Consider the following 19,720-nt stretch of genomic DNA (forward strand, 5'->3'; position numbering starts at 1 on the left):
TTAAATTCTTGAATGTATTTTAACAGGTAGGTTTTTGGAATCTTCTTCTTCCATGATGTTCTTTTAACAAGGAATGATATAATTAAAATGCCACATTGTCATCTGGTGTGTGGATGACATTCTTGCGTAAGTTGTTCAGTGCAGTCAGCGATTTACCTTAAATTCTCCCTCTGAAGAGATTTTCAAAATGTTAACTCTTTCAACAGGATCGAAATTTCAACCCGGCTTAGGCTGATCAGATAAATCTTTTCAGACTGAAGTGTTAATGAGGTTGTTTCATTTAGAGTGGGGCTCAATCAGTCCTAGCAGATTACCAGGTTGCCTGTAAAAGTAGTCACTCGGAGTCAGACCTGTAGATATTGTGGGCAGATGTGCAAGCAGAAGTATTTTTATTTCTTATTATTTACCTTTATTTATTCAGGGTGATCAATTGAGAACGGATGCCCTCTTTTACAATGACGCCCTGATACAATACAATAACAATAAAGCATCACAAAGAAAACAAAAACAAAAAATGCAAAAAAACACAATATATAGAAAATACATAAATTCATACATATAAGACAAAGCATCTTTGCAGATCAATAGAAACAGGAACACTCCACTGTTACCATATCCTTCAATAAAAGCTTAAAATGATTGAGTGAAACAATCTGTTTTAGTTTCAGCAATTCCTGGGTATAACCTGTTCAATGGAAATTCAGGACCTTAGTCTTAACAATCGGCTGTTTTCCTATTTGTTTACTTTAACAGACCTTGTTCCTCTGCGAACCATGCTGGTGGAGCAATGTTACCAGTTCAGAAACTCATCAGTGCAAACCCAAGACCAGCAAAGGGAGGAGCAGCAATGTGAGCGCTATGGAGAGGGAAATTCTCAGATGGCATTTATACTTATCAAACAGGAGGTGGGTGTGTATTAGAGACTTGCAGATAAATACATTTTTCTTTTGTTTACGTGTTGTTGAAATTGGAGTGTGTGTTGGCCATCCACAGGAATCTGATTGTGATAATTCCTTTCCTCTGTATATTTTGAAACAGGAGGACGTTGAACCTGCTCTGGTCTGCAGACAAGTGCCCAGTGAAATTCTAGGTGAGGAATTAAAACTGGCCTTCATATAATAAACAAGGACAAACTTGATCCAATTACAAATTATGCAATGTAAATTATCTCTTTTGGATTTAATAGACCTCAATTTCATTTGTTCTGTTGAACAAATTCATGATATAGCTATGTATCCCTCACCATTTGTCTATCCTCTCGTCTCTCTCATGTCACACATGCTATCACCTCCGCTCCTAGGCTCATCGGAGGCTTTCATTAATGGAATCACACCTGAAGGGCCTCCCATTAGCCAGCCATCTTCAGATGGGGGAATGACTTTGCTTCAGAAAGATGAGGAGACGCCAGTGGCCCTGGAGACACCCTGTTTGGCAGGGGACAATGGGCTGGGAGGAGCCGAGAGCCAAGCATCTGAACCAGAGCATATACCAGTCATCACGCTCCCCGCAGTAGGCCTAAAGGATGATCTGGAAGAACAGCCTGAGGTTAATCAACAGATAACAGAAACATCAACACAGGCAGAAGTTACAACACTTGTAGAACGACCATTGTTAGTTGCACAGCAACAGTCAGTGGTCCAACTCCCTGAAAAAGAGCAACCATCAGAAATCGCCCAGCAACTTCAAAGAGAGAGTGAAACATCAGTAAACAAACAATTTTATGATGCTTTGCAACCACATGCAGATGTGCCCTCCACAAATGAACAGTTGTCAGAGGCAGCACCAATCACAAAAGAGAGAGCTTCTCAAGAATTAGAAGTTGGCATGGCAGAAATTGCGGCTAGTTCCCAGCCTGATTTGCCAGTACGCCGTAGAAGAGGACGGCCACCAAAGAGAGCAAAAAACTATAACTTTCAGCAACAGCCAGTGGAAGAAAAAGTTCAGTCTCCATCTATTGGTGTTCCCACAGACCAGGAGGGAGTAAATTCCTGTTTAATAGGAGTGGAGGAGGTTGGGGTCCGTTCTCACCCTTTCTCAGAAGCAGGACGACCATCAGAGAAGGCAAGACGCTCTACATCTCAGCTGCCAGTGCAAGAATTGACTTCATTGCCATCCATTAACATTGCCTCAGTCCAGGAGGCTGTAAACACCTCTTCAAGAGATGTGCAGAAGATCAAGGTTAGTTGTCTGCCTGTTTCAGCAGAATCTTCAAGCAGAGGACGGTCCTCAGAAAAGGAACCCCCTCAATCCCAACAATTGCCCATGGAAATGGAGGAAGAGGCAATTCAATCTCCAACCATTCAAGTTATGCCTGCAGTTGAAACAGTGAAGACCCCATCTACTGAGTCGCCAAAAGCACCATCTGTTCAGCCTAGAGAACGCCATGCCTCGTATCCAACTCTTCAGGATGCAATGTTACTAGTTGAAGCCATGAATGCTCAAGCTTCAGCATATCACTTGGCAATGGAAGACACATTCTCCTCTCCGCAAAGATTGAATACCTTACAAACTGTTACTGTGGCCCCTGGGCAGCTACCTATTCCCATATCCCCTCAAACCTCAGCATCACCACCATCACCACAGCCTCCTACTGTACCTCCCCAAGCATCATTCAGTCTACCCACAGTAGAGCAGTCGACAACAGCCCAATCATCAGTAGAGCAATTCACTGTCAGTTCTCAAACAACAGTGTCTCCAAACCAACAGTCAACCAGTGTAGCTCAGACCATCATAAAAGCTATTGTCATACCAAAACAACAGTATGCGCTCATTCCTTCCAAAACTACTGCATCTCCAATGCCGCCATCAACTGTAGCAACAAGTGTGCAATCACTTCAACAACGCCCTCTCCATCCTCTAATAACAGTGGTGACACCAAGTAAACAGTTGGGTAACGCCACCCCTCAGAAAATAATCGTCGTGCCAAGACCAATGTCCTCATTTACTCCCCATTCGATAGCTGCTCTGTCCCCAACACAGCTTTCTACTGTTGTGTCAACAGTTGTAGCCGCACAAAAGAATATTTTACCACCAGCTTCTACAGCTGCGGGAACCCCTTCCCTTTCCTCTGTTCCTCTGAAAACAATAGTTGTTACACCCAGGCAATCACTGTCTGCTGTCACTTCACAGACAACTGCCACCTCAACTGATCAGCAGTCAGTGACTTTGCCACACCCGAAAATAACAATTGTAGTGCCAAGACAGGTGCCAGCTGTGCTACCAAGGCAACAGCAGTCCACTGTAGCCCCACAGACAGTTTTAGTGACAAGACAGCAGCAGTCGCCAGAAACACCTGTTGCGGTGTCATCAGCACAGTCGGTTTCCTTGTCACAGCAGTCAAGTGTTACCATGGATACACCAACAGCTCCAGTTGAATCGGGTATAATACTGTCTCATAAGTGGGATAATATATGGGACAATTTGGAATCTCCCAGAAAAACTGCCACGGTTTCTAAGATGACAACTGTATCTACAGAAACCTGTTCCAATTTGAAAAAGTCAGATTCACCTGTGCTTATGCAAACCTCTGGACCTCCAAAGGGACCTCCTGTTTTCCAAGAGAAATCACCCGCAGTAGTCAAATTGACCAAGCTGTCATTACCTGCATCAATGAAAGAAATGGCCCCAGTTTGGAAGACATCAAATTTATCTACCAAAACTCTCTCCAGTTTGAAGGACTCACCTATCCCTAGGCCAGTGCCAAGTGCCACACAAGAGAAATCATCAGCATCAACTCAGCTGTCACCAGCAGTTACAAAAGAAATAATCCCATTTTCTAAGATCCCACCATTAGCCACTAAAATTCACCCTTGTTTAAAAGCAATACCAATCACCATGCCTGTACAAGCCTCTGCACTGTCAAAAGAACCAAATGCTGTTCAAGAGACACCATCATTGGCAGTCAAATCTACTCAGTCAATTTCGGCTGCATCTGCAAAGGACATTGCCCCAGATTCTAAGATCTCAACATCATCCTCTGAAACGTGTTCCAGTTTGAAAGACTCATCTATCACCAAGTGTGTGCAACCATCTGTACCTCCAAAGGTGTCAGCGGCAGTCCTAGAGAAATCACCAGCAACCATCAACAGGACTCAGCCTTCAGCTGTATCTACAGCAGAAAATGCCACAGTTTCTGAGACACCAATTATATCTAGAGAAACTAGCTCCAATTTGAAAGAGGTGCCTATCAACAGACATGTGCATGCCTCTGTGCTACCAAATGAGGCAGCTATTATACAAGAGAAACCATCAACTGCCCCCCTAAGGCTGACCTCCATCACCTTAAAAGACACAACATCCGACCCTCATTTACAGATGACTAAAACCCAGTTCTTGGCACAACTGGCAGTGTCACCTGTAGTTCATGTCCAACAAAAGGTAATATCAATATGCATGTAATATTGAAATCCGTAGACTATATTAGTATAGTGTATTTTGAAATAGTGGTGGTTATCCATTGCAACTCAATCTTTTAATGTTTTCATATTTAATTGGAGGTCATGTAAAATGTAATGTGATGCCTCTGCAATGTGATTTGTTTTTCTATGCTAAAAAAAATTTTATTTATGTTTTTAGGCCCTCTCCAGCGATGCTGTGGATACCAGAACTGCTCACGCAGAGACCAGCACTGGTGACTTGAAACAGTTGAAAAAAGATTCCCTCGTGGCCCGACTCCGAAGTCACTTCAGAACCCGCTTGCAGGCCAGTAAAACTGAATCAAATCCAGAATCATTCACAGAACCAGAACCTACCCCTGTCAGTGCTAAAACACATAGATTAGCCAAAGACAGTGCAACGCATAAAAAGACTACAAGTGAACCCATTGCGGTCAGTCCTAAAAAGCCCAAATTGGCTAAAGATGTTGCAACTCCTGAAAAGATGACCCTCAATCCCACTTCCATCAGTCCTAGGAGATCTAGATTAACTAAAGATGGTGCTAGCCCTAAAAAGACTGTTAGTGAACCCACTTCTGTCAGTCCTAAAAGGCCTAGATTATCTAAAGATGGTGTTAGCCCAAAAAAGACTACAAGTGAACCCACTTCTGTCAGTCCTAGGAGGTCTAGATTAACTAAAGATGGTGCTAGTCCTAAAAACGCTACTAGTGAACCCAGTCCTCTCAGCCCTCGGTGGCCCAGATTAGCTAATGATGGTGTTGGACCAAAAAAGACTGGGGAATCCACAGATGCTAAAAAACCCAGATTAATTCAAGATTTCACCAGCCCTAAAAAGAGTATCAGATTGGCTAACGCTAAGAAGTTGGCTAAAGCAGCAAAAGCTAAGAAGTTAGCTAAAATTAAAAAATCCAACCAGTCAAAGTCGCAGAATGGAGCTGAAACAAGACAGTTAGCAGAGAACCATGCCCGCCGTGAGGCTTTGAAGAAAGCAAAGGCTAAAGCTGTATGGACCCCGCCTAGAATGTCAGCCAATAAATCACCACTGACAAGGGGAAGGAGTCTGTCCCTCTTACCAGCAAAGAGAGACACAAGATCCCAGAATCAAGCCCAGGCCCCCACAACTCCGCAGCGGCGATCCCAAACTACCAGCCCTCGCATAGTTACACAGCCAAATCAAATATGTTCCACCCCACCAAATCGATCCCAGACAGTTAGACTTAAATCTGCTTCTAAAGGGCGCCCCTCTTCCCCTCGTACAGTCGTCTACCCTCCGAGTGTCTCTCTTCACCCCATACCTGTCAAAGCACCGCCTATTGTATCACCATTACAGCCTTTATCGGTCATTGGTAGGCGTCTGCTCAAGAACCAGTGCGGGGAATGTGGTCGCATCCTCAGTAGCATGGCTGCCCTTGAGAGCCATGTCAGCCTCCACACAGGTCGTCGACCTTTCTCATGCACTTTCTGTGGGAAAAACTTCCCAGACTCCAAGGGCCTCAGTCGGCATGGCAGGGTGCACCGCAATGGGAGAATCCATATCTGCTCGCAGTGCGGGAAAGGCTTTGTGTATCGCTTCGGTCTCACCAAACACCTCCAGATGGTGCACGGCAGAGTGAAACCCTTTGTCTGCCAGATCTGCAGCAAGGGATTCTTCACAAAAAGAGACGTGGAAGCCCACATACGGGTCCACACTGGGGAGAAACCGTTCCATTGCAACCTCTGCGAAAAACGATTCAAGAGGAGAGTGGAACTGAATGTGCATTTGAGGTGGCACAATGGGGAGAAGAGGCACTGGTGCCCATACTGTGGTAAAGGCTTTCTAGACTTTAACAATCTGAAAAGGCACAAGTATATCCACACAGGGGAGAAACCACATTCCTGCCCCCACTGCTCTAAGAACTTCACACAGTCAGGTCACCTAAAGAAGCATGTGAAAAATGTACATAAAGACGATTGAGAGGTCAGCACCTAAAATGGCACCCTGTTCCATAGAGAGTCAATAGTGCTATTTTAGAATGAGAAAGTGAAATAAAGAGCATACAAACATAGGGACATATGTCATCAGTGCCTAACTATGTCTGCTAGACAAAAAAAAAAAAAAAATACACCAGGATTTTTGTTGTTTTCAAGCTGAGGTTCGTTGGTAAAAATATATGTAAAAACAATAGGGTTCCAGCACTACGTGCTTGAACCCCTAATTAATGCTAAGAAGAATGCTAAGAATGTAAAACAAAAAAATTCTCTTGGGCCTCTAGGTTGGTGAAAATTTTAGTTTTAATAATTTGTTTGAACAAAGAATCCCAAGTTTTTCATAATGAACCGTAAGATCAATAGGCTTGTTTTACATACACAGAAATGGTTCTTAAGTGGTCCTCACAAGACAACCATTGTAACATTAAGATTTTGCATCTAATATTGCATATTGGACTGTATGTTTCACAAGTCAGCCTAATTCTGTACAGAGCCAAAAATTTTCATAAATTATATAAAATTGTTAAGGTTATTCATGACATCACCTCCAAAGAGCACTTAAGTTGTATATGGAACCCTTGTTTTGGACATAGGCATTAGTGCAAACATTAGAGCTCTCATCTAATGAATTTTCTGTTTGTATCAGTTCATCTTAAATAATTGTTGTCACCACTTTTATGTATTGCCAATGAAATGTATGTGAAAAATCTCATACCGTTGTGAACATCTAAATTATTTATGCTCTCAATTTCTGTATGAAAACTGATTAAATTGTAAGTATGGTTATTTGTTACACTGTAAAAATGTCAATAGTTTGAATTGTTTATACACTTTTGTTTCCTCTATTACTTTGTTTATTTACATTCTACTGCGTGTTAAAAAAAAACCTGGCAATAAGGGTTTATTGTACTGCTTGTGCAAAAATTTACCTTCTGTACTAGGAAATTGTACATATAGATTTAGCTTGATTTGCTAACTAAAATACATTGTGTATAACATTTCAGCTCATGTTTGTTTTATTGGTTCTGTAATTTGATTTAATTTGATAACTAGTAGCTAATAAATGTGGAATGGTCAAGTTAACTAAAGATTTGTCCGAAAAACGTTTCTGTTGGCAAGATATTGTCAATTGTGATAGTAAAGAGAAAACGTTTTACTCGGATATGTACCTTGAATAGCATTTGCACAGTATACACAATGTAACACAAGACAGGACAACATATTTTCTCATGTATTTTGAATATTTGGATTCATCTTCAGACCAGTAACAAAGTACGGCAAAGGAAACTTCCAAACAAATAACTTTGATATATATACACTACCAGTCAAAAGTTTTGACACACCATATTTTTCTTTATTTTTACTATTTTCCACATTTTAGAATAATAGCAAAGACATCAAAACTATGAAATAACACAAATTGAATTATCTAGTGACCAAAAAAGCGTTAAACAAATCAAAACTATCTTATATTTTAGATTCTTTAAAGTAGCCGCCCTTTGCCTTGATGGAAAGGCAAAAGCTTTGGAAAGAAATTCATTCATAGGCATCACCTTCACTATTTATATTTGTCTAAGAAACAAATTTCAAGCATAAGCCTTTAGATCAAAATGGCTTTAAGATCATGGAAAACATAGTACATATTATTATTATTATTATTATTATTTTTTACATAATACACAATTTGCCTAGAAGAAAAACATTGTTTGCTTAATTGATCCCCACAGTTGGCCACATAAGCATAAGCAAGCTACTTCATACATGTAGTAGTGTGAGAGTGATCCTCTCAGCCTCTCAAAACTATAGAACTGATTGGCAAATGTTCGCTCAGTGTAGGCCTGAGGGTAAGTGTCCATAGAGGAAAGGGTCTGTGAATTTGGTGTCATGGTTCTTGTCAACACTTTATAGAGAAAGTGTATTGTTTTAAATAATATCCGAAAAGTGTGAAATGTCATTCACATTGTAAAAAAGTGGAAACAATGCCCATGTTGTTTCCGATATCTGAAGCAGAGTAAAGACATTTATAGAATATTAAGCAACTTGACCTGTACGCCCCTCAACTCCTGGCCATGAAGGCAGACACCAACAGACACAACCACAGTGGTAGGGAGAGGGTCAGGGCAGGAGGGCCACCAGAACGCACAATGGAATGGTAGCACTTGCCTACATTGCCAACTTTATCGACAGCGACAAACTCGACTATCTGTGAGCAGCAGGAGGCGTTGTATGCTGCCTGAATGATGGGAACACTCAGGGAGGTGTGAAAGAGGTTTCCATCACCCTGGCGCAGGGTAATGCTCTCTATGCCAGTGCCGTTACCATCGGTGAGGTTGGCCGAGAGCTCCCACTGGAAAGGTTCACACTGAGACACATCTTCAGGGCAATTATCAGCTAGTACACTGACCACTTCGCACAATGGCTGAACAAAATCTGTAACCTGGAGAGAGGATAGAAAAAAAGGGCAGGGAAAGTTGTGCATCAGTTAATAATGCATGAAATTTAAACAAGAAATTACTATTTAGATCAGGACTTCGACCTTTGGTAGGAGTGCCTCAGTTATGGCCATCTTTGTGGCTGGACAGGTTGTTTTTTTTCCATTCCAACTGAGTGTATTCCAAAATGTGCCAGGCTGGTGAAGAATATAGGTAGTTTGCACACAAAACAATCATTGTGCAAAGGTTCTGCACCAAGAATGTGCCAGGTTACCTTGGTAATGACAGAGAGTCTTAGCACGATGTAATTGGAGTCCACACCGCTGGATGACTTGGCTTCAATAGTCAGAGTAGCATCAGTGCCTGATGGTGTGTTGACAGGTGGCGTGATGGTCAAAGTAGCATTAGTATATTGACCAGTTGTCAAGGTGAGACTGTCAAAATAGGAACAAACTTTAAGGTTATAGAAACTGTGAGTGTGTTTAATTTCTATTCACATAATGTAGAAACTAATTCAGTAACTTGAGACAAAGCAAATTTTAAGATTTAGAGTCATGCGTCAGTGTTGATAAGGGCACCCAGTTGAAATATGCTTTGAGCTACCTCCCCTCACCTGGCTGGGAAGGTAATGGGGAATCTTCTGTCGTTTTTGGCGTTGATGGTGTAGGTACCTCCAGAGCCCTGTGTCATGACACTGAAGGGGAGTGAAAAGGTTTCCCCTGGCTCCACACTGCTGTCTACCACAGCCTGAGGAAGAAAAAAGGGGAGGAAGAAGGGGAGGAAATAGAGGTGAAGAAGAGTAATATCCTTCCTCATATTCTTCTAAAGTTGGATCTTGAGATGCGTCTCATGCTTCCCAAGTTTGAATAATGTATACAGAGGAAGTGAAGAGACTGACCCTGATGTTCACTTTGGAGACCGACATCTGGGTGGTGGACTGCCTTTGGAATTGGCTGTTTGACACTATGTCATTTCCTTTCAGCATGACCACAAACTCCCCCTCAGGGACCTTAGCAATAGTAACCAGGATGTCTCCATTGCCCATGTCAGTTGTGGTGCCATTGCTGACATCCTCAGGACCAGAGACCGTTACCAAGCCAACCTCACCAATAGTCATCGAGGATGGACCTTTCCTACCCATTACTGATAGCAACAGGGTGGCAGGCTGGCCTGGGTATACAGAACAAAGGAGTAAATACCGTATGATAAAAGGAAAATTCATTTTTCTGGCCATAAATGATTATTTGGTTGCTTCAAGAGTAAACATTGGATAATTTTAATTGCAAAAAAGCAAACATAGTCTTGCAATCAGTTTTAGAAAAATTGTGGATGGTTTTAGCCCCGTCCTCAGCCTCCAATGATCCTCATGAATTTGCAGTTTGGCTACAAGAAACCAGATTGGCTTAAGGAAAAAGATTTTTAGAAAACATAAATACATTTTCAGTTTTTTTCAATCAGAGAGCATTTGTTCATGTTTTAATTTAAGATCATTACATTTTATACAATTATTTACACATAACACATAATTTGCAAGGGTGGAAGTAACTATGTACATTTACTCACATTACTATAATTGAGTAGCTTTTTGGTGTACTTTTACTCTGAGTACATTTTAAATGAGCTACTTTTTACTTTAACTTAATTCGATTTTTACACCAGTATTTTTACTTCTACTTGAGTAAAATATCAGTAGTAGGCCTTCTTATATTTGAGTAGGACATTCTAGTACTCTTTCCACCACTGATAATTATATATAATTACTTTTTTGTCAGTATAATTTACAGTAAATGAGTGTTGTGAAACTGATAAGTCTTGTGACTCTAAAATGGTGTTAATTACTGTATAATAGCTTTATTGGATGTACCTGCTTGTGGACGCCCACTGATTACCGCATAACCTGGGTGAGGTCCCTGGAAGGCCTCCACAAAGTCATAGATAAAGGTGATAGTACTCTGGCCTGGAAAAATACACATGCACACATACAGTATGTACAGAAACATACAGTAGATAAAGAAGCACTCAGTGAACAATTACAAATGAAGCCTGATACTGTGTCTTCACTCTGGTTTAAAACAGATTTTACTACCAACAGCTGTGGAATAGTTTGTGCTAATCAAACTATTTTGACACTAGAAGCAGCATAATCCGCCTGCCTCTCCTCAACAAGGGCACAGTTTGCATAGCTCAAAAAGCTGTGGGAAAAAATATCAATATGAAATATGCTGAGAACAAGATTCATTTTATGTTCTATTGTCCTGCTTGAAATGTGTTGTATTGCGAAATGACTTCCGTCTTTATGAATTTCTTCTGGCTAGATGATTATGAAAAACTAAAGAAGTACGTTTTAGAAAGGGCAGTTTCCATATTGCTCACTTCATTTGTAAAGCATGGAAAAAAAGGCAAAATATTTTGTTTGTGTGATACCTGAGTTTGCGGCATGTTTTTTCTTCTTTTACTATTATGTTGTACACCCATAATTAAGTGATAGTGTCATGTACGTCCATGTGGGCTGGGCAATGTGTGTGTATGACACTTAAATTAAATCAATCAATCAATCAATCATGTTACTGGTTAGAAAACAGTTGCAGTTGGGTTAACAGTAAACAGTAGATACAGGGCCAGTGTGAATATGATATGGGCTCAACAAATTACCTAAATCTCTGTGTACGTACTGTATGTAAAGGACAGAATTTCAACAGCAACTTCATAAGTGTTCATAAGCGACTTACTTATTCGAAGTTTTTTTGGACAAAAGCGTCTGCTAAATGACATAACGTAATGTAATGTAAGTACAATGTGCAACCAACAGATAGTGATAAAGCGCAGACAGATGGATATACAGTATCTGACCTGTGACTTTGAGTGTGTAGGGCTGGTTGGAGTTGATGGTGATCTGCCAGGTTCCTGCCTGCTGGTCGGCATTGAGACGAACTCTCCTCAAGTTGCCCACGGACTGAATGGTGCCCAGCTTACCACTGGCCTCACTGTGGCTCTGGCTCACACCTGGAAAATTATAGCATGCATTATATCATGATAACATACATTATAGGGATGTTATCAGTCATATGTCAGCCTCTTTTGTATTTACACATACTAACATATGCACAAACACTGGCCTTAAAGGAATACAACGACTTTTCGTAAATAAACTCTTTGATCACCTCAATATTGTATGACTAGAAGATTAATAGAAGTGTCCACTTTGTGTGCTCAGTATTTAGTACTTTGTGATGATGCTATGCTAGTGCATCTCATCCACAAAACAATACTCATTGACCTTTTAAGTGTTAAACAGCACTGTGGCAAACTACATACAAAATGGACATAAAAAGGCAAAACTTTTACTAGTTTGTGTGGTGTGATAATAAATTAATTCGAGAGCTTATCTGCCAAAATGTACGCATTTTCCTTTAATGTGGTTCTTAGTGAGAAAGTTGGCTGCCCTTCATGTCTCAAACGCAAGACTCAAATAAATGCGAACAGTGTGTTGGGTATGGTGTGTTACCTGCTGGGTTGGTCAGTGTGAAGGTAATGGAGGTTCCTGTGATGTAGAGAGTGATGTTATTCAGGGATCCATCCAACATGAAGGGGAAGGTCTCCTGCTTAGACTCCCTTGCTCGCTGAAGAACCGTTACCTGATGGAGGGGAGAGAGCAGGGGGAGCAATTTACCACTGAATTTTTCAAACTGTAAAATGAGATAGCAGGTCTGTGTCTTCTGGTGGAACCACTTAGTAAGCACTGTAAGAGAAACAGAATGATCAATGGATATAGGACTTGCTGACCAAAGAACTGCATGGTCTTACCAGGGCTGAGGTGGAGGTGTCGAGGATGACCTGCGTGGCCTGAGGCAGCTGACGTTTGGACACCTTGATGGCCTGGCCGCCAGAGGCCAGAGCTAGGTCGCTGTAGTCGTTGAAGGAGGAAGCACTGAGGGAACGACGGCGCCTCTTACTGGCCCCCGTCATGAAGAATGACACCTGTAGAGAAAGGAAGGCATGGGGGAAGGAAGCGGGCAACAAGGTGGAAAGGAGGTAGGATGTAAATCTTTTGATAGGCAGAGGGAGTTGGATAAGGGGTATCGGCATGTAAGGGAATGAAAGGCAGAGATGTGATTTGAACACAGCCTCTCAGTGAATATGGGGGCAGTATTGGGTGACAGTATTTACCGTTGACTTGGTGCTCGTAATGAGAGCAACAATGGTGTCCTTGAGTGCGATGTCTTTGGCTATGGCATCAGTGAATACATAGATGTAAGAGGAGGCAGGGGCACCAGTCAAAGCCAACTAGAGAACGAGATAGGCAGACAATGAATTACCTGTCCTTAAGGAATCTGTAAAATTAATTGGTTGGAAAATGTTAACCCAATCAATCATTATCCCAATTGTGACTGTAAGATATTATGATCACAAAGTCACTATACCTGGAGCCCTGATAGGCACATCTCAGGGGCGTCACCACCTCCTTTTGCTCTGAGCTTAGAGATCTCTTTTTTCATTTCATTAGGGTCTGTTGTCCTTATCATGGGTCCAAAGTCTACACGTAAGCACGAAAAGAGGTGACTGAGAGAAGAATCATTTCTGAGTTCAAGAGATTTTGGCACAACATAGTATTTTTTCTTTGATCATTTTAAACCAAAGCTGTGGCTTTATGCAGATCTATGCACTATAGATCACTAAATCTACTTTAAGTGAGATTACAGTTTTTGGGCCAGAACAGTACATGTACAGTGAAGCATAATGTTCTGTGAAAAAAAAGTCTATGGCATTATCACACTGCCAGTATAAAGAATTTGGACTGAATTTCGGCTATCATGCATCACTGAAGGTAGTTGGAGTGTGACAAGAGTGCAATAGTATGTGGCTTAAGGGCACCTGTAGTGTCCTAAACATGATCGATAGGGTACAAGAGATCGTACCAGGGTCATTGAAGGGGACCAGAATGTACTCGGAGGGCTCGTCCTGCGTTCCTTTTTTGCTGTCAATGATTTCGTAAACAACGCTCCTGGCCTCGTCGATGTCGTCTGACATACTGCCTGTCGTGTCAATAACAAAACACAAGACGGATGAACGGGCGATCCCCATCATTCTGTGAAAGAGAAGGTGAGATAGAAAAACAGAAGGACAGGTTAGACCTAATGTGCCTTTTCACTCTGGTCATTTGTGTTTCATCATATGTAATAGTAATTTCAGATTACCTTCTCTGGCACACACGCACACACTGTATGGATATATTTTTGCGCCTGAACATTGTACCTCAGGAAGTCATTGTCCCCGGCGGCTCCCCGGATGTCCTCCAGCAGCTGCAGGCTGGCGGTGGTGGCTGCATTTACGGCAGCTGTGTGGAAGGCCTGGTTTGGGTGACGCTCATCTTTGTTGATGCCACCGCGAGGGACTACCGTGCTGGTCAGGTCAGATGCACCTCCATGGCTACATTTGCCTGGCACAGGGCAGAAGGGAGGTTAGAGAGACAGGGCTCAATGTACTTTTCTGCGATAGATTGGTTTGGCACAATTAAATCATGTGTTCGTCATGTTTTTATTTTAGATTTTACTTTAAAGTGATGTTGAACTTTGGTAATACCTGTTTATTTAACCTTTCAGTTGGTAAGTGTAACACCGAAATCTGGTTGGAAGAATTTGTTCAAACTTAAAGGTTTAATAACATAACACATGAGCGACAGTACTAGTTTTTTTATGTATTGTCAGAATCTGCTTTGTTTGCATTTGTTTATGTGCTAAAAGTGTAAAAGAAAAAAACAATTCTCCAATCGTCTCTACCAGAGCAACAGATAACAGAGAATGGACAATTTTGGGGCCATGGCCAGGAAGCTACACAACCCAAGGCACTACCAAAGTTCAACATCACTCTAAGAGTCGCTGTGAATGTCAGATGAGAGTGATAGTGGTGATGTGTTTTATTTTATGGTTCAGTGTAATAACTGGATTACCACCAGGACATACAAGGCACACCACTGGCAGCGGCCACTGGCCCACAGAACATGCTTGCCCCTTGGTCCCCTTGTGTGATAATCCATGCATGCTCATTGTGATTGTGGAGGAATGTGTGTGTGCATATCTTATAGAAGTATCTAATAGTGTTATGTATGTCATTGATACCTTTAGGTTTGGCATTGGAGAAGACTCCCATGTAGCCTGAGGTGAGTTTCTTCTCCTTCAGAATGTTGGGAAGGATCGGGTTGGGGCATGTCCCACTGGCACAGTCACTGCAGGTGGCAGTGTCAACATCTAAAAAAAATGCAAACAGGATGCAGAGTAAACAAGAAATTCTACCTCAGACAAACCAGTTTCAGATAATGTTTTCTGGTTAGCAGAGCCATTTTGTAGCCTTCAGAAAGCCACACAGGTTTCCTATAAAGAGAGAAAAACACATGTGCACACACTTCGCTCTTTGGTCCTCAGATATGCTCCATAGGTGGAGCTTTACCCAACCCATAATAATGGACATTATCTACTTTATGTTTATGGCAACAATTTTACACAAACCCCCACACCCATTGACATACACACATACACAAACACATACTCTGCCCTTTAGATAACCTGTAAAACATTTAAGTGTGCCATAATTACAGGAGAGGATAGGTGGTCACTATCTTTCACACCAAATAAAAGCTTCTCTTGCATTACTAGTAGTGCTTATTATTAGTGCTTATTCTTATAGGGCAAAAGGACGAACAGACAATGAGATAGAAACAGCTGAAACATAGATCTCTCTCACTCATTCTCTCTCTCACTCACACACACACCTGCCAGGTTTTCCAGAGGAAGGTCTGGGCGTATGAGGTTGATGTGTGGCTCTGTGTTTCCCAGCTCCACCCAGTTACTGTGGCTGTAGAAGTCCTGACACACACACATGCAAAGAGTTTTTAATTTCATACTCGGTAATTTATGCACCCGGTAAAGTGAATCTAGAACTTTTCCTTCTCCGTCCTTCCCATTCCTCCCTCTCAGTCACGTTAAAACCAATTCTCCCCCATCGTTTTTTGCATCCTTTCTATCCCTGTTTGTTATTCTATCTCTTCCCCCCATCTTTCCTTTCAGCCACTCTACCCCAAGCTGTCTCCCTCCATCCTTCTCACCTGTAGGGTATGCAGGACTCTGCCCAGTGTTTCCCTAGCGGCCTGGAAGTTCTCATTGCGAAGGTTAGCCTTGATGCTGGCCACACCGTTTGTGATCAGGCGCCGCCCCTCCACGAAGGCCTCCGAGTTGAAGTGGTGTGGAGCACTGAAATATATACAGTATATATTTACAGTTGATTAATGGGTCTATGGTCAGTAAATTACATACATTTGTGCACAAGCCTTGGAACACATTTAATCCCATATCATCTTGTTTAGTTTTACCATCGAGCCACTCATAATTCTGTTCTATGCTATTCTATTGTTTCTGTTCTGTTCAGTTCTGTTTTCACCATTCTCCCACCTGTTGATAAAGTCACGGTCTATCAGTCCATTCTGGACGTAGATCACTTGCAGCGCTGAGCGGAACTTGGCGGCCGACACTTCTCCGGTTGCCGTGAAACCAAGACAGGCCTGGACCAGCTCCTCCGCAGAGTTACCCTGGGGTCAAAGGTCAAAAGGTTAGAGGTTAGAGATCCAGTAATAGGCAATGAAGAGTGGTAAGATTATGCAACTAGGTACACACACAAACTCGACGGGAAGAATGCCTGACTTGGAATGCCCAAAGATGATCTATCGCTTAAGACCCCGGGCTCTGGAGCCTATCCCTGCTGGTCTAGAAAAGAAGTTACTCCTGTGCGCCTCTATTACTCTGCCTTGCTCTCAGCCCTACTACTGTCTTACTAAAAAAAATACTAAGGAGAGTGGCGTGACTGCTCTCGCTTAAAAAATGTGGCTAGGAATAAACTGCAAAGGGAGTGTTAATCAAGTGCACATTATTCCTCTCTTTCTGACTGTCTTACACTTTCTATCTAGCATATTGTACACCTTCTGTCCTATGCTAAGTGGAAACACTGGAGTGGGGAGGATTTGTATTCCTGTTGACACATGCACATGTACTTGCATGTACACAGACACACACACACACACATACAAATGCAAAGCGATCATTTCCATTGTTCCATCTCACTTTTCTGTTTTCCATAATATGATTCACTGGATGATGAATTTAAAGGTGCTAGGAAATCCAGGCTAAATTATGGCACACATTTGACACACGTATGGATGAGTGTGTATGTGTGCATTTCTTGGTGTGTGTGTATTTGTTGTGTTTGCATTTGTGCAGTGTACAGGTGTGTGCTTCCTGCCTACCGTGGGATTGAACTCATGACCAGAGGCTTCAGCCACCGCCCGACACGTCTCCTTCACTTTTTGTAATAGAGCAGCTCCCGTAATGCTGACATGAGTGGACGCCCCACCCCCGATGGGGGCAAAGGCCATGGTGGAGCCTGATAGAGTCAAGGCCATCAAGGCGATGCCCAGCACTGGTGACATGATCAGTCTGTAAAAAGTTGAGAGAAATTGATTAATAATTAGATGTCAGATTGATTAAATGACAAGTGATGGAAAATTACAATAATGATTCACTTCATTCTCGCTATCAATCTTCTTTCTCACACTGCCAAAGCTTCAGTGTTTTTTGATGCTATATTAAAAGATAGTATTGAAATCAGATTAATTTACAGTTGAATCAAACAATTAAAATCTTAGGACAATCCAAAGTCCTGAATGAAATGAGCATGTGAAATGTGAAATGAGAAAAAGAAAAGTGAATTTATGGTCACGTACATTCAGACATCAAAAGATTCTGCCTAGCCATAATCCAAAATTGCCGCTGTGTGAAGAAGCAGGCATTAGGAAATCAATACATAACAAACTGCATAAACCTTCCTTTTGATGTTAAGTCCAAGTCCCAAAGTTCCTCTCAGAAAATTGAAAAAAAGGAATTGTAGAGTAGAAAGGTAAAGTTACACATTTGTGTCCCTAAAGCATAAACTTGAAGAATGTACAGCTGTGCCCCTCCCAGCCCAGAACATTCTTGCACTTTTTGCTTTGTCCTTTTGTTGCTATTCACATAGATTTCTCAACAAAGTGATAATGTAAATATTGGACTGAAAGATTCTGGATAGTGGGCTCCACCTCTGATAAACAATACTGCAAACTACTTGCTTGAGTATGAAAAAAAAAATAAAAATAAAAAATAAATAAATAAATATATATATATATATATATATATATATATATATATATATATATATATATGTATATATGTACAGAAAAATAGGCTGCTTAATTTAACAGCAAAATAAAGTTATTCTTAGTTAATCTCAAGTATGAAGTAATTTTGAGGTATATAGAAACAAAAGAAACAATATCTGATCAAAGTAAACATTTTTTATAATACCATCAACATCATCATCATCATAACTCTGAAAAAGTCTTGGAAACATAGAACAGTTCAAAATGTCATAAGCAATGTTGCAAAAAGCAAAAGCAAAATTGTGCCATACCTTGTTCATTAAATGAACTAAATTATGACTATGAAATACCATCATACCTTGAGGCTACTCAACTGTTATGAAATCCTCTCCCAATGACGCTCTGAGAAGTCTAGCAGGCAAGACCGCCCTGAAATCTACACCTGAATATATACGGCACACTCAGATAGGGAGGGGGGCAGACCAGCAGGTGGAGACAGGAGGAAGTATGGATACGTTTCTGTGTGTGTGTATATGTGTGTGTGTGTGTGTGTGTGTGTGTGTGTGTGTGTGTGTGTGTATACACGCGCATGTGCTCATACTAATGATTAACTCCCCATGTTTTCCATTTAACATCACCGTCAGTGGTACAGTCAGTCATGTATATGTCAATGAATCACAGCTGGTATCGTACATCCATGCATGTAGGTGTGTGTATAGTCATAATTTGATATATAAGAGAATTGTGATACTGTACAAATACACATTCTGAAATTAATCTTTTATTAGTTTAACATAATGACAACCACACAATGACGCAATGAAAGTGTATTGTTATGACCCTGGGTCATAATTTGTATTTGAGTGTGTGTTTTTGTTGTTTATCCCTCCCTGCCTGAGGGTGGTGGTGTTCACCCCGTTTGTGTGTTCTCCAGTTTGTTGAGTTGCAGGTGCCGGCTGGTGATTGGACGGGAGACTGATGGCGCCTATTTTAAAAAGGGCGTCTGTCCGATGCCGGCTCACTCCTCCTCCTTCCTGGCTCCCAACCGGACCGTGCTGTGCTTTGCCACATGAATACTGTGTTGACCTAGTGGTGTAGATTGACTTTGTTATTAAGAATGTAAATAACTTTTGGAAGAGCAGTCCCGGTAGCCATAGGGGTGAGAAGCCTTTTTTTCTTTGTTTTCTTTTCTCTTGTTTCTGATAGGGAGGCAGGGAAGCTGATTGTACTTTTGTTTTCGTTTGCTTAAGTTAGGCAAGTTAGTTACCTTTTTTTTCCATAGATCGTTTTGTTTGTTATTTTGGCTGTGCTCCCCCCGACGTTTTGCTACCGTATTGAAGAGTGATTAAATAAATCAATTTTGTTTGGACTGCACCTGCTGTGGCACTGGTCATCTTTGGGAGTTGGGAAAGAGGGGAGTCACTTTTATGCTATGCTCGGTTTTCCCCTAGGCCGGGCGTAACATAAATTGGGGGCTCGTCCGTTCTTTTCCTCGTGTTTCGTCGGGTAGGTTCGGTAGGTATTTTGACCTATTTTTGTTTCATAATTTTGGTTGACACTTTTTTCTTGAGTGGCACTATGGATTTCGATTTGGACAGTTTTGCAAGAAATCCTAGTTTGCAGCAAGTGGATAAATGTAGAAAAGTGGATTTGATGCTCATTGCGAATTTGTTTAATGTGCAAGTGCCGGTAAATGCGAGGAAAGAGGAGCTGAGAGAGCTCGTGGTTGGGAAGCTGGAGGAGGGGGG

The 19,720-nt window shown here is 41.5% G+C and overlaps 1 protein-coding gene across 1 annotated transcript; it reads right to left on the reverse strand.

Moving 5' to 3' along the window:
• Window positions 1–7,694: 7,694 nt before the first annotated feature.
• Window positions 7,695–17,267, reverse strand: vwa11 (von Willebrand factor A domain containing 11). The gene is made up of 17 exons (XM_071898067.2): window positions 17,085–17,267; window positions 16,237–16,373; window positions 15,894–16,038; window positions 15,561–15,654; window positions 14,911–15,039; window positions 14,048–14,231; window positions 13,711–13,880; window positions 13,216–13,328; window positions 12,962–13,078; window positions 12,599–12,772; window positions 12,300–12,429; window positions 11,645–11,797; window positions 10,659–10,751; window positions 9,693–9,964; window positions 9,408–9,541; window positions 9,069–9,228; window positions 7,695–8,799 (listed from the first exon to the last, which is right to left on the reverse strand). Exons 1-17 carry the CDS (start codon window positions 17,265–17,267, stop codon window positions 8,419–8,421), a joined length of 2,769 nt encoding a protein of 922 aa, XP_071754168.1. The 3' UTR covers window positions 7,695–8,418.
• Window positions 17,268–19,720: the final 2,453 nt, after the last annotated feature.

Source organism: Centroberyx gerrardi, chromosome 3 (genome assembly GCF_048128805.1).
Source record: "Centroberyx gerrardi isolate f3 chromosome 3, fCenGer3.hap1.cur.20231027, whole genome shotgun sequence".
NCBI classification, from domain to species: domain Eukaryota; kingdom Metazoa; phylum Chordata; class Actinopteri; order Beryciformes; family Berycidae; genus Centroberyx; species Centroberyx gerrardi.

Coding starts and splice junctions, on each gene's coding strand:
- vwa11 (XM_071898067.2), bottom strand. CDS start 17,267: ATGTCACCAGTGCTGGGCATCGCCTTGATGGCCTTGACTCTATCAGGC. Junction 9,542..9,692: donor TCTCCAAAGTGAACATCAGG/GTCAGTCTCTTC, acceptor TTTCTTCCTCAG/GCTGTGGTAGACAGCAGTGT. Junction 9,229..9,407: donor CCCATTACCTTCCCAGCCAG/GTGAGGGGAGGT, acceptor CTATTTTGACAG/TCTCACCTTGACAACTGGTC.